Source organism: Mchenga conophoros, linkage group LG3 (assembly GCF_057382185.1).
Source record: "Mchenga conophoros isolate Kocher_MC1m ecotype Shallow Benthic linkage group LG3, M_conophoros_male_GT1.1, whole genome shotgun sequence".
Lineage (NCBI taxonomy): Eukaryota > Metazoa > Chordata > Actinopteri > Cichliformes > Cichlidae > Mchenga > Mchenga conophoros.
The window spans coordinates 1,100,991-1,115,256 of record NC_140528.1 but is presented as its reverse complement, the minus strand read 5'-3'; the positions used below and the strand labels follow the sequence as shown (position 1 = coordinate 1,115,256).

The 14,266-nt window shown below is 40.6% G+C and overlaps 1 protein-coding gene across 18 annotated transcripts in view; it reads right to left on the bottom strand.

Annotated features, from left to right (window-relative positions):
- The window catches only part of LOC146576935 (calcium/calmodulin-dependent protein kinase type II delta 1 chain), a 97,909-nt gene extending 83,926 nt beyond the window's left edge, over positions 1-13,983 (bottom strand). For all 18 annotated transcript variants that reach the window (XM_085251306.1, XM_085251281.1, XM_085251363.1 and 15 more), the window contains exons 1-2: positions 13,689-13,983; positions 11,457-11,551 (exon numbers count right to left, since the gene is read on the bottom strand). In XM_085251306.1, the coding sequence (XP_085107432.1) occupies positions 11,457-11,551; positions 13,689-13,750 (157 nt within the window). In that variant the 5' untranslated portion in view covers positions 13,751-13,983. The remainder of the gene's footprint in view (positions 1-11,456; positions 11,552-13,688) is intronic.
- Between the last annotated feature and the right edge of the window lie 283 nt (positions 13,984-14,266).

Genomic DNA, 14,266 nt, shown 5'->3' with positions numbered 1-14,266 from the left:
GGGCCTGTACAGCTTCCCAGCCAGCCAATCATGTATGTGGGCTCCAGGTATTCAAATTTGCATATTGGGGAATTCGTGGCTTCTAAGTCAACAAGTCATCCGTGTCATATATCTCTAAAAATTCATATTTTAATGATAAATTGTCAACACTTGAAGATTCCCCCATCTCTTCTGAACAAAACGGTGTAAGAATGACCGCTCTAGCCCCTACGGTTAGGAAATTATGGTCATTTGTTTGAGGGGAGTCGTCATTATGAGAAATAGACTGCAATGATCCTGTGTCTCTCTGTGCTGCGTGTGTAAAAAGGATGCACCTGTTTTGGAGGGAAAGAGTGCACAGGCTCTCTGATTGGTGGATTCAAATTCAGCAGCTCCCAGGCTGACCTAGAAACTCACTTTTCTCTCCCTGTGTGTGTGTGTGTGTGTGTGTGTGTGTGTGTGTGTGTGTGTGTGTGTGACAGAGAGAGAGAGAGAGAGAGAGAGAAAGGCTTTTAATGGGATGATCTCATTCTAAGATTCAAATTCAATATATTTAGACTGGTTGACTGAATTGGATCTTGTGTGTGTCTCTCTCTGTGCATGTGTGTTTTCTTATGTGTACATATTTGTGATTGTGTGGCTGTTATAGATTTTTTTGCTGATTTTTTTCATTTAACAAGTATAGTTGAGGGACCTTCAGCATGTTCATCATTTTTTCAGCTGTCCATTTTTGCTTTTCCAATTTTTCTGTTTAAGTTATTACTATTGTGCTAAATCATACTATTTCTGCTATTTTATAAGATTTGTGCCAAATACCGTATTTCTGCCAAATATAGTATTTCTGATTAATTATAGTTTTTTCTACCAAATCATAGTACAGTATTTCTGCTTTTTATAGGGTTTGTGCTTAATATAGTATTTCTGCTAAATTATAGTATTTCTGCTTTTTATAGTATTTGTGCTAAATTATAGTATTTCTGCCAAATTATAATATTTGTGCTAAAACATAGTCTTAATTTAAAATTACAATATTCATAGTTCATCACAGTGTCTCTGGTAAATCACAATATTTCTGCTCTGTTGTACTATTTTTCTAAATCATAGTGTTTCTGTAATGTTTAAGTATTTTTGGCTAAATATATTCTTTCTGTTATCTTATACTATTTCTCCTAAATTCTTGTATTTTTGAGAAGTTATCATGTTTCTGGTAAGTTACAATATTTCTGCTAAATTCTGCTATGCTATTGTATTTCTGCCAAGTATTATGTTTCCTCTAAGATATTGCAGTTCTGCTAAGTTATTCCATTTTAGCAAACTTCTTTTGCTTCTGCAAAGTTTTTACAATTTCTGCAACTTTTCAGCTTTTTCAGCTAGTTTTTGCATACAGATTCAGCTTTAAGCATCCACACTGCATTTTCGCAGGAAATGCAAATTTTTCTAGTTATTATTATATTTTATTCTGTATTCCGTACGTTTTTTGTAATCCTATAACTTCAAAACCGTTCAACTTAGAAAAACCATTCAAACACCGTTAGATTCCTATTCTTTTGGACAACACTGCTTCTATTTTTCATATTTTTAACATTTATATTTTTAATTTTATTCAACTTTATTCAACAAAAATTTATAATGTATTTCAATGGGGAGACCCTTCAAATCCTCATTCAACTTACTCATTTTTAAACTCTTACTACTTCCACATACATTGACATAGAGCCACCATTCAAACTTTAAAACGAAGACAAGACATTCAACTATTGAACTTGTATTTATCTTTTCAATATCTATTATACTTTTTCTTCAGTTCCAGTTTAAGTTTCATGATGTTTTTTCACCCGTTTCAGAGTTTATAATGGGTGTGTATGGGACGGAATGTTGGGGCTAGAGTGAGACAGCTCAACTGCTAGAGTGAGAGGAGCAAAAAAATTAATCTTAAAATCTTTTTTAAAACTGCTGCTGTGTCCACAGCGTTTGCTCTACAGGTATGATTTTACCCTCAAAACGTAGCCATGGCTGTCCTCTTTCATCCAATGTGTTTACTATTGTACTAGGTGTTATGGTTCTTTCATAAATGTCACCAATGCACAGCCTCCTCCCTCCAACTCTTCCATAGACTCTAATGTTAAAATGGCTCAGAAGGTTCGTTTGAAAATCAGAAGAGCATGGTGTCTTTCCACTGTCACCACGTCCATATAATAAGCTCCACAGGCATGAAAACTGAGAATTAGGTAGACTAGACATTGCTGTCGCTCACGGTGAAAGAATTTTGTCAATACGACTTTTACTTTTCATTTGGGAGCGATTTGTTTGGGCCTGACTTTTCTGTTCATTTTAAGCAGCAAAAGTGAGGTGCATGTCTGTGTCGTGTGTATGGAGCCCTTGGGTGCAGTCACTATAGCAACCAGGCTCACACCTGCCTGCTTAACGAGCTCTCTCTCTCACTCTGCCAAGATTCATCTTAAACACTTCTCTTTCAACTGCTGCTGTGTCCACAGTGTTACAGCCATCATTTTACCCTCAAAACGTCGCCATCGTTGTTCTCTTTCCAACATCTTGTCTTTCAAAGCTCAGAGATGTAAACTTTTTAAACTGTGTGGATCCAAGTGGAGGGATCACATTTTAGTCATTCAGTGATTCAAAGAATAGGACCTTTTAATATTCTTTCAGATGTTTTCTGACTCTAAATGTTCTTTTCTCATTTCTTAGGGTTTTCTAATTTACATTTAAAACATTTTCAGTTTTTTTCCAACTTCTTCTTCTGTGTAACCTTCAGCTTTTAGCAGTTCAGCACTTTTGTTTTCAGGTTAAATTCGGGTCTTTTTTTTTATCTCATTAAAAAAGTTTTAACTCAAAATTCAGCAATTAATTCATTTCAGTGCATACATTCAGATTCAAGCATTCACACTGCAGTTTCTTCAGAAAATGCACTTTCTAGTTATTATTATTATATTTTATTCTGTATTCCGTACGTTTTTTGTAATCCTATAACTTCAAAACCGTTCAACTTAGAAAAACCATTCAAACACCGTTAGATTCCTATTCTTTTGGACAACACTGCTTCTATTTTTCATATTTTTAACATTTATATTTTTAATTTTATTCAACTTTATTCAACAAAAATTTATAATGTATTTCAATGGGGAGACCCTTCAAATCCTCATTCAACTTACTCATTTTTAAACTCTTACTACTTCCACATACATTGACATAGAGCCACCATTCAAACTTTAAAACGAAGACAAGACATTCAACTATTCAACTTGTATTTATCTTTTCAATATCTATTATACTTTTTATTCAGTTCCAGTTTAAGTTTCATGATGTTTTTTCACCCGTTTCAGAGTTTATAATGGGTGTGTATGGGACGGAATGTTGGGGCTAGAGTGAGACAGCTCAACTGCTAGAGTGAGAGGAGCAAAAAAATTAATCTTAAAATCTTTTTTAAAACTGCTGCTGTGTCCACAGCGTTTGCTCTACAGGTATGATTTTACCCTCAAAACGTAGCCATGGTTGTCCTCTTTCATCCAATGTGTTTACTATTGTACTAGGTGTTATGGTTCTTTCATAAATGTCACCAATGCACAGCCTCCTCCCTCCAACTCTTCCATAGACTCTAATGTTAAAATGGCTCAGAAGGTTCGTTTGAAAATCAGAAGAGCATGGTGTCTTTACACTGTCACCACGTCCATATAATAAACTCCACAGGCATGAAAACTGAGAATTAGGTAGACTAGACATGGCTGTCGCTCACGGTGAAAGAATTTTGTCAATACGACTTTTACTTTTCATTTGGGAGCGATTTGTTTCGGCCTGACTTTTCTGTTCATTTTAAGCAGCAAAAGTGAGGTGCATGTCTGTGTACGTGTGTATGGAGCCATTGGGTGCAGTCACTATAGCAACCAGGCTCACACCTGCCTGCTTAACGAGCTCTGCCTGCCACTGTGCCAAGATTCATCTTAAGCACTTCTCTTTCAACTGCTGCTGTGTCCACAGTGTTACAGCCATAATTTTACCCTCAAATTGTCGCCATTATTGTTCTCTTTCCAACACCGTGTCTTTCAAAGCTCAGGCATTTAAACTTTTTAAACTGTGTGGATCAAAGTGGAGGGATCACATTTGAGTCATTCAGTGATTCAAAGAATATGAACTTTTAATATTCTTTCAGATGTTTTCTGACTCTAAATGTTCTTTTCTCATTTCTTAGGGTTTTCTAATTTACAATTAAAACATTTTCAGCTTTTTTCCAACTTCTTCTTCTGTCTAACCTTCAGCTTTTAGCAGTTCAGCACTTTTGTTTTCAGTATAAATTCGGACTTTTTTTTTTAATCTCATTCAATATTTTTAACTCAAAATTCAGCAATTAATTCATTTCAGTGCATACATTCAGATTCAAGCATTCACACTGCAGTTTCTTCAGAAAATGCACTTTCTAGTTATTAGTGTGAATGCTTGAAAAGCATTCACAGTATTGTTATTCGAATCTTTATTATTATTCTATTTAGTGTGAATGCTTGAAAAGCATTCACAGTATTGTTCTTCTAATCTTTATTAGTGTGAATGCTTGAAAAGCATTCACAGTATTGTTCTTCTAATCTTTATTATTATTATATTTTCTTATTCCGTACGTTTTTTGAAAGCCTACTCCTTCAAAACCGTTCAACTTAGAAAAACCATTCAAACATCGTTAGATTCCTATTATTTTGGACATGACTGCTTCTATTTTTCTCATTTTTAACATTTATATTTTTAATTTTATTCAACTTTATTCAACAAAAATTTCCCATGTATTTCAATGGGGAGACCCTTCAAATTCTCATTCAACTTACTCATTTTTAAACTCTTACTACTTCCACATACATTGACATAGAGCCACCATTCAAACTTTAAAACGAAGACAAGACATTCAACTATTCAACTTGTATTTATCTTTTCAATATCTATTATACTTTTTCTTCAGTTCCAGTTTAAGTTTCATGATGTTTTTTCACCCGTTTCAAAATTTATAATGGGTGTGTATGGGACGGAATGTTGGGGCTAGAGTGAGGCAGCTCAACTGCTAGAGTGAGAGGAGCAAAAAAATTAATCTTAAAATCTTTTTTAAAACTGCTGCTGTGTCCACAGCGTTTGCTCTACAGCCGCCATTTTACCCTCAAAACGTAGCCATCGCTGTCCTCTTTCATCCAATGTGTTTACTATTGTCATAGGTGTTATGGTTCTTTCATAAATGTCACCAATGCACAGCCTCCTCCCTCCAACTCTTCCATAGACTCTAATGTTAAAATGGCTCAGAAGGTTCGTTTGAAAATCAGAAGAGCATGGTGTCTTTCCACTGTCACCACGTCCATATAATAAACTCCACAGGCATGAAAACTGAGAATTCAGTAGACTAGACATTGCTGTCGCTCACGGTGAAAGAATTTTGTCAATACGACTTTTACTTTTCATTTGGGAGCGATTTGTTTCGGCCTGACTTTTCTGTTCATTTTAAGCAGCAAAAGTGAGGTGCATGTCTGTGTACGTGTGTATGGAGCCCTTGGGTGCAGTCACTATAGCAACCAGGCTCACACCTGCCTGCTTAACGAGCTCTCTCTCTCACTCTGCCAAGATTCAACTTAAACACTTCTCTTTCAACTGCTGCTGTCTCCACAGTGTTACAGCCATCATTTTACCCTCAAAGCATCGCCATCGTTGTTCTCTTTCCAACATCTTGTCTTTCAAAGCTCAGAGATGTAAACTTTTTAAACTGTGTGGATCCAAGTGGAGGGATCACATTTTAGTCATTCAGTGATTCAAAGAATATGACCTTTTAATATTCATTCAGATGTTTTCCGACTCTAAAGGTTCTTTTCTCATTTCTTAGGGTTTTCTAATTTACAATTAAAACATTTTCAGCTTTTTTCCAACTTCTTCTTCTGTGTAACCTTCAGCTTTTAGCAGTTCAGCACTTTTGTTTTCAGGTTAAATTTGGTTTTTTTTTTTATCTCATTAAAAAAGTTTTAACTCAAAATTCAGCAATTAATTCATTTCAGTGCATACATTCAGATTCAAGCATTCACACTGCAGTTTCTTCAGAAAATGCACTTTCTAGTTAGTGTGAATGCTTGAAAAGCATTCACAGTATTGTTCTTCTAATCTTTATTATTATATTTTATCTATTCCGTACGTTTTTTGAAAGCCTACTCCTTCAAAACCGTTCAACTTAGAAAAACCATTCAAACACCATTAGATTCCTATTATTTTGGACATGATTGCTTGTATTTTTCTCATTTTTAACATTTATATTTTTAATTTTATTCAACTTTATTCAACAAAAATTTCCCATGTATTTCAATGGGGAGACCCTTCAAATTCTCATTCAACTTACTCATTTTTAAACTCTTACTACTTCAACATACGTTCACATAGAGCCACCATTCAAACTTTAAAACGAAGACAAGACATTCAACTATTCAACTTGTATTTATCTTTTCAATATCTATTATACTTTTTCTTCAGTTCCAGTTTAAGTTTCATGATGTTTTTTCACCCGTTTCAGAGTTTATAATGGGTGTGTATGGGACGGAATGTTGGGGCTAGAGTGAGAGAGCTCAACTGCTAGAGTGAGAGGAGCAAAAAAATTAATCTTAAAATATTTTTTAAAACTGCTGCTGTGTCCACAGCGTTTGCTCTACAGCCACCATTTTACCCTCAAAACGTAGCCATCGCTGTCCTCTTTCATCCAATGTGTTTACTATTGTCCTAGGTGTTATGGTTCTTTCATAAATGTCACCAATGCACAGCCTCCTCCCTCCAACTCTTCCATAGACTCTAATGTTAAAATGGCTCAGAAGGTTCTTTTGAAAATCAGAAGAGCATGGTGTCTTTCCACTGTCACCACGTCCATATAATAAACTCCACAGGCATGAAAACTGAGAATTCAGTAGACTAGACATTGCTGTCGCTCACGGTGAAAGAATTTCGTCAATACGACTTGTACTTTTCATATGGGAACGATTTGTTTCGGCCTGACTTTTCTGTTCATTTTAAGCAGCAAAAGTGAGGTGCATGTCTGTGTCCGTGTGTATGGAGCCATTGGGTGCGGTCACTATAGCAACCAGGCTCACACCTGCCTGCTTAACGAGCTCTCTCTGCCACTCTGCCAAAATTCATCTTAAACACTTCTCTTTCAACTGCTGCTGTGTCCACAGTGTTAAAGCCATCATTTTACCCTCAAAACGTCGCCATCGTTGTTCTTTTTCCAACATCTTGTCTTTCAAAGCTCAGAGATGTAAACTTTTTAAACTGTGTGGGTCCAAGTGGAGGGATCACATTTTAGTCATTCAGTGATTCAAAGAATATGACCTTTTAATATTCTTTCAGATGTTTTCTGACTCTAAATTTTCTTTTCTCATTTCTTAGGTTTTTCTAATTTACAATTAAAATATTTTCAGCTTTTTTCCAACTTCTTCTTCTGTGTAACCTTCAGCTTTTAGCAGTTCAGCACTGTTGTTTTCAGGTTAAATTCAGGTTGTTTTTTTTTTTTTTTTATCTCATTCAAAATTTTTAACTCAAAATTCAGCAATTAATTCATTTCAGTCCATACATTCAGATTCAAGCATTCACACTGCAGTTTCTTCAGAAAATGCACTTTCTAGTTATTATATTTTCTTATTCCGTACGTTTTTTGAAAGCCTACTCCTTCAAAACCGTTCAACTTAGAAAAACCATTCAAACATCGTTAGATTCCTATTATTTTGGACATGACTGCTTCTATTTTTCTCATTTTTAACATTTATATTTTTAATTTTATTCAACTTTATTCAACAAAAATTTCCCATGTATTTCAATGGGGAGACCCTTCAAATTCTCATTCAACTTACTCATTTTTAAACTCTTACTACTTCCACATACATTGACATAGAGCCACCATTCAAACTTTAAAACGAAGACAAGACATTCAACTATTCAACTTGTATTTATCTTTTCAATATCTATTATACTTTTTCTTCAGTTCCAGTTTAAGTTTCATGATGTTTTTTCACCCGTTTCAGAGTTTATAATGGGTGTGTATGGGACGGAATGTTGGGGCTAGAGTGAGGCAGCTCAACTGCTAGAGTGAGAGGAGCAAAAAAATTAATCTTAAAATCTTTTTTAAAACTGCTGCTGTGTCCGCAGCGTTTGCTCTACAGGTATGATTTTACCCTCAAAACGTAGCCATCGCTGTCCTCTTTCATCCAATGTGTTTACTATTGTACTAGGTGTTATGGTTCTTTCATAAATGTCACCAATGCACAGCCTCCTCCCTCCAACTCTTCCATAGACTCTAATGTTAAATTGGCTCAGAAGGTTGGTTTGAAAATCAGAAGAGCATGGTGTCTTTCCACTGTCACCACGTCCATATAATAAACTCCACAGGCATGAAAACTGAGAATTCAGTAGACTAGAAGCTGCTGTCGCTCACGGTGAAAGAATTTTGTCAATACGACTTGTACTTTTAATTTGGGAACGATTTGTTTCGGCCTGACTTTTCTGTTCATTTTAAGCAGCAAAAGTGAGGCGCATGTCTGTGTACGTGTGTATGGAGCCATTGGGTGCAGTCACTATAGCAACCAGGCTCACACCTGCCTGCTTAACGAGCTCTGCCTGCCACTGTGCCAAGATTCATATTAAACACTTCTCTTTCAACTGCTGCTGTGTCCACAGTGTCACAGCCATCATTTTACCCTCAAAACGTCGCCATCGTTGTTCTTTTTCCAACATCTTGTCTTTCAAAGCTCAGAGATGTAAACTTTTTAAACTGTGTGGGTCCAAGTGGAGGGATCACATTTTAGTCATTCAGTGATTCAAAGAATATGACCTTTTAATATTCTTTCAGATGTTTTCTGACTCTAAATGTTCTTTTCTCATTTCTTAGGTTTTTCTAATTTAAAATTAAAACATTTTCAGCTTTTTTCCAACTTCTTCTTCTGTGTAACCTTCAGCTTTTAGCAGTTCAGCACTTTTGTTTTCAGGTTAAATTCGGGTTTTTTTTTTATCTCATTCAAGATTTTTAACTTAAATTCAGTAATTAATTCATTTCAGTGCATACATTCAGATTCAAGCATTCACACTGCAGTTTCTTCAGAAAATGCACTTTCTAGTTGAAAACTGTCCTCCTGCCTTGGCTGCTTCACCCTGCTGACGTGATGGTGCTGGCAGCTCAGGGCCGACACTGCTGCCAGTGCGTTCCCAGCATTGTCTATCAGTTTAACACTATTTCATAATTACTGTTCATTATGATGTAAATGAAGTGTCCACACTGTGACAGCAGATTAACATGCAGAACAGTCCCCATCACAGACGTGTAGATTCTCAGTGAGATCTATCAGAAAGCCTTCCAAGCTCAGCTGCAGCACTCTGCAACCACGTGTTCCTTCACTAGAACTACTGCTGATGTGATGTTTGCAGACACAGAAGAACTCTCAGGTGGAGCTTCTGTTTAGGACTTCTCCTCACAAAGCAGCCGTGGCATTGGTGGCACTCTGGCCTCTCCCTGAACGAGACCGTCAGTTCGGATCAGCACGCCACCGTATCTGCATGTGTTTGACTTTCAGAGCGTCTGTCCTCCGGCTGTGTGCTGACATCCTAAAGTGCTGCAGGCCAGATTAAAGGGATTTCACAATTTGAATGAAGAGATGTCACTGTGAATGTTGTGATTTATCAGAAGGTAACCAACCCATAAACCTGTAAACCAGAACGCGGTGCTTACGCGTAAGCGAGCTGTGTTTGAGCAATGTGGTGATGTGGCCAAAAGACAGCAGCATCATATCGGCTTTCTTTGGGATTTCACTTATTCTGAAGGCGCAACCCAAAGGGCTCATCTGCATCTCTGCCTCAAGAGCTAGGATTATTTTCACCTCATGACGCTGAATGATGGAAAACTAGGACGGATGTTTTTCTCCTGGTGAACAGCCCCATTAGATTTATATGCAATTCTTTTATAAACACTCCTCTGTCCAACTGACCTTCTTCTCCTCATTGAGCCTAAATAAGCCCGGCGTGGACTTATGACAAACTAGCTCAATATAAGCGACATGAATGTGAAACGTCCATCTTTCATATTCATGTCTGTGTGTCTCAAAATAAACCGTTCACGCTGATATTTACATCGTTTTCATGTAGAATTTCTTAGCCTTCTCTCTCCTCTTATATTTAAAATGACCACACTACGGACAAGTGACTGTTGTTATGCGTTGTCGTTAGCAACAGCGAGGCCAACGACGAGCATCGCGCGGCTCCGCTAGTTTATTTCCACATAAACCTTTCACAATAAAGCTGAAGATCCTGTTGAGATTTTTCAAAATAAACGGAATCAGGTGAAATTGTATTTAGGGACGAGATGCTAAAAAGAGCCGTCAGCACGCCGCCCCGCAGCACGCCGCCCGCAGCGCGCCGCCCGTAGCGCGCCGCCCCGCAGCGCGCCGCCCCGCGCCGCCCCGCAGCGCGCCGCCCCGCAGCGCGCCGCCCCGCAGCACGCCGTGTAATGCATACAAAGAAAATCGCGGCCGTTCCAACTCATCTACCACTCGACTGCAGCTACACGACGCCCAGCTGAAAACACTTCATGCAGGTCGAGCTGCCCGAGACTCACAGAAGTTACAGAAAACAAAAGTTTTGTGATGAATATCGTTGTCAGCACGACAAACGTCTGATATCAGGGATGTGAGATCATCGTCGCTCAGCCCTGGGACAAACCATCTACCGTGCCTGCTCTCCCTTCTCATTGGTTATGATGTCCTCCAAGGCTACAAGGTTAAAATGAGTTCCTAATCTCTCAGCAGCTAAATGCGTCTTTTTCTTTTTGTTTCATTGTTGCAAGTCTCCCTTTTTAAAACCACATTTGCAAACCCTTTGCTTTCCACACAGCTGCTAGCTGCAGGGAAACCCCTGCTCCCCTCCTGAGAGGCTGCACTGCAGTCACTCTCCATCACCACGGCCCATCTATTCAAGCCCGTCTCCTTCCGTTTGTGCGCCGTGCTTCTGCCGATCAGCACTTGGACAGCAGCGGACGCCTGGGCTCCTGCTGCACGGACACTGATGAAGTTGTTTTTGTTTTTTAGTAAGAAGATGAAAACTTTAAAGACAAAAAAGAAGCTTCTGGGTTGGACAGACACCATCACATGAAGTTCACGAGGCAACGCTCTATAATCATGTTTTAATGTGAAGACCTCACAAATCACCGGCGCACACAGCAGAACGAGTCGTGAAAAGGCCACTGTGACGATGCAATAACAAACACGGAAAATAAAAGTGAATTTGAAGCTGCAGGCAGTGAAACCCGACCACATCTGGCTGCTACTGAGATGACATGGGCAGCAATGGCAGAGGCATGAAAACCATAGAGCCAAAAAGAAAGAGGAAGCTGGTTTGAGGCGTGACGGGGCTAAAAAGAAGCTATTCCCTCTGAGTGAGCCACCGCTGCATGTTTGCAGTGAGAGCCTGAAGCACCATGTACTCACCTCTAGCAGACAACTTCTTGGTGTTGATTATCTTTGCAGCATACTCCTGCCCCGTGGAGATCTTCATGCACCGCCTCACCACAGAGAAGGCCCCCCTACAGGACACAATGAAGCAGGGATCAGCCTCTGCACAACCAGACTCCTCATAATGTGCAAAGACAGCTGTGAAAATGACATTTAAAGTGTTTTCTGTTGCACTGTTACATCTGAAAGTCCCGGTCGAGTCTCGGTGTCACGAGTCCAAAGTTTCAAGAGCCATTTTACAACACGCACCATTCGACGGTGATACTGCAACAAGTCAGAGGCTGTCTAACTCCCCACTTGTCCCTTTTCAGCGTGCAGAGTGATCGTTGTGAAGCAGCTTATTTTCAGCTTCTTGTTTCTGTTCCTAAACCAGCAGCAAGTGAAGTAAAGTGGGTGAAACATGCAACGAATGAGCAAGTGTGCAGCTGCCCGTGTCCACAGCCACGTGTAAGCAGGCTTCATGCTCTGCTGCAGACACAGACAGCTGGACTTCTCTGGCATCTGCCTGAAGTCGCCGCCTCGACATCGCTGGTGCACTTTAATCACGCTTCAACACGAGCGAGCGAGGCAGCGCTCCTCTTTACGTGAGCGCAGCCTGACCCTACAGAAGAAAGCCCGGGTTAGCACCCGGCGCTGTGACGGGCTTCACTGAGCCAAACGCCACAAACAAAGCTCGACTGTGCTGAACATCATTCGTAGTAAAACTGATGACTTTGCATATGAAACTATGCAAAGTCCTCATCCATGAAGAACTTTGTTGTAGCAAAGTGGAAAAAGGGTCTGCTTTTTAAAAACTTTTGAATCATTTGTCTTTGTTTCGTTTGCCTTCTCGCGCTTCTTCTTCTCCTCTCTGTGCTGACGTTCACTGTCGCTCTTTTCAACCAATCGCTGCTCTAGCTACACATAGTGTATTTGGGAGGCCTGTACGCGAGCGTGTCTGCGCAGATACACGATGTTTCACTCTGCTCATCGACACAGAGAACTTACAACAGGAACATTAAGCCCGTGACCAGTTTCTCTGCGTAAGAGGAGATGAAGGAGGCTGAAAACAGCATCAGGCAGGACGGAGCACGCTGCTCCGACCGTGTTTGAACCAGCATCCTGCACACATGCTGCAGAGTAACCCAGTTTTCCATGTGGCTCTTATCAGCACGTCTTCTGCTGTTACTGTGCGTCACCCACAGCTCAGTGCTGCACGGCTGTCGACACAGACAGACACACTAATGACAGCTGAACATACAGGTTAACCAGAAGAACTTTCAGTGACTGCGGGTTGCAAACTAAACCACACACAGGTGAGCATCAGGTGGATGTCAGGCAAGTATATGCACATCCTCTCGGAGCTCAGACTAAAGGTCGGGTCAGAGGTCATCAGCTGAAGCACACGTGGAAGCATCAGCAGATCCCTGATCAGCAGCCACACCTGCTTCCTGCGCATGTAAACTGGAGAAGGCTTCAAACAGGCCTTTCTAAGAAGCGCCTCGTCGTAGCAGCGGCAAAGCATCCAGTTTACATCATTCACACAACTTTGCATCCAGTGGTTCTTCAGTGAAGGCCCGCAATAACTCAAGTCTTTGTTCAGGTCAGAATAACAAAGTGAAGCAATCATTTGAATGAACCACAGTGACGTGATGACCGTTCAGGCTGACCCCAGATCAGGCCGAGATCAACCACAGCTCCCCAAAGCCAGCTCGGGTTCAGGTGCATGCGTGATGAAGCGAATGGGGCGGGACTGTGGACAGAAACACGTCGTTGGCGTCTGCACAGAGGGGCGGGACTGTGGACAGAAACACGTCGTTGTTTACGAGTGACCCCACTGACCCCAACGAAACCAACTTCCTGCATTTATGACACACTGACTGGTTTTTGACAGAAGTTGTCCTCAGCCGTGTTTTCTCCTCAGCACGCAGCATTTAGAGGCCACACTTAAAACACGGAGATATTTCAGTCGGTCCCTCGGACCCTTTAACGCGCTCGGTACTGACGGGCGGGGTTCATAAAGTCCCGAAACAGCCACGAAGTATTACAGACGTGGAGTCGAACACGGATCCTACAGTATCTGACAGTAAGACTACAGGTACAGTGAAGTGCCCACAGCGCCGACTGCACCTTCAAGGTGGGGTCAGGCAGGCGGAGGTGGCTCCGTGACTCCACGGCAGCAACTGAAAGCAGCAGTAACTTCAGAGACACAAAGAGTCACGAACTCACTTCCCCAGCTCCTCGTACAGCTGGTACTCGTCGGTAAACCTGGTGCAGGTTGTTGAAGCCATGCCGAGGTGATCGCTCGGTAAACAGTCTCCACGAATCCCTCCGAGTCCCAAAGAGCCACTTGTCGCGCCGGGGAAAGAAATGAAAGCGCAGCCGGGAGGTCCTGTGGGCGGAAGTCCTGCAAGCAGCGCAGCCTCCGCGTGTCTGTCCCGGTCCCGCTCGCAAACCTCGGCTCAGTCCTGGACGTCGCGACCTACTGCTGCGCTCGTCTCTGCCGCTTGGATTAGTTACCACAGTCAAGACAAGGCCACGCACACGGACACACTTCCGGTGGTGAAACCACAATAAAGCCAACTTCGGACCCGCGCTCTCACGTCCTCGTGTGACGTGGGTATTTTTGGCAAAATTAATAGCAAATATTTAATTTGAGGTTTATCTGATATTTATGTCACACCAACTAATCCTAATCTCAACGTGATTTTTCCTCTTTTTACATTTTGTGACTCTTAAACTAAGGTTCACGCGGTTCATGATACATATTTGATAAAATAAATTTGATGTTATTTCAATATTTCAAT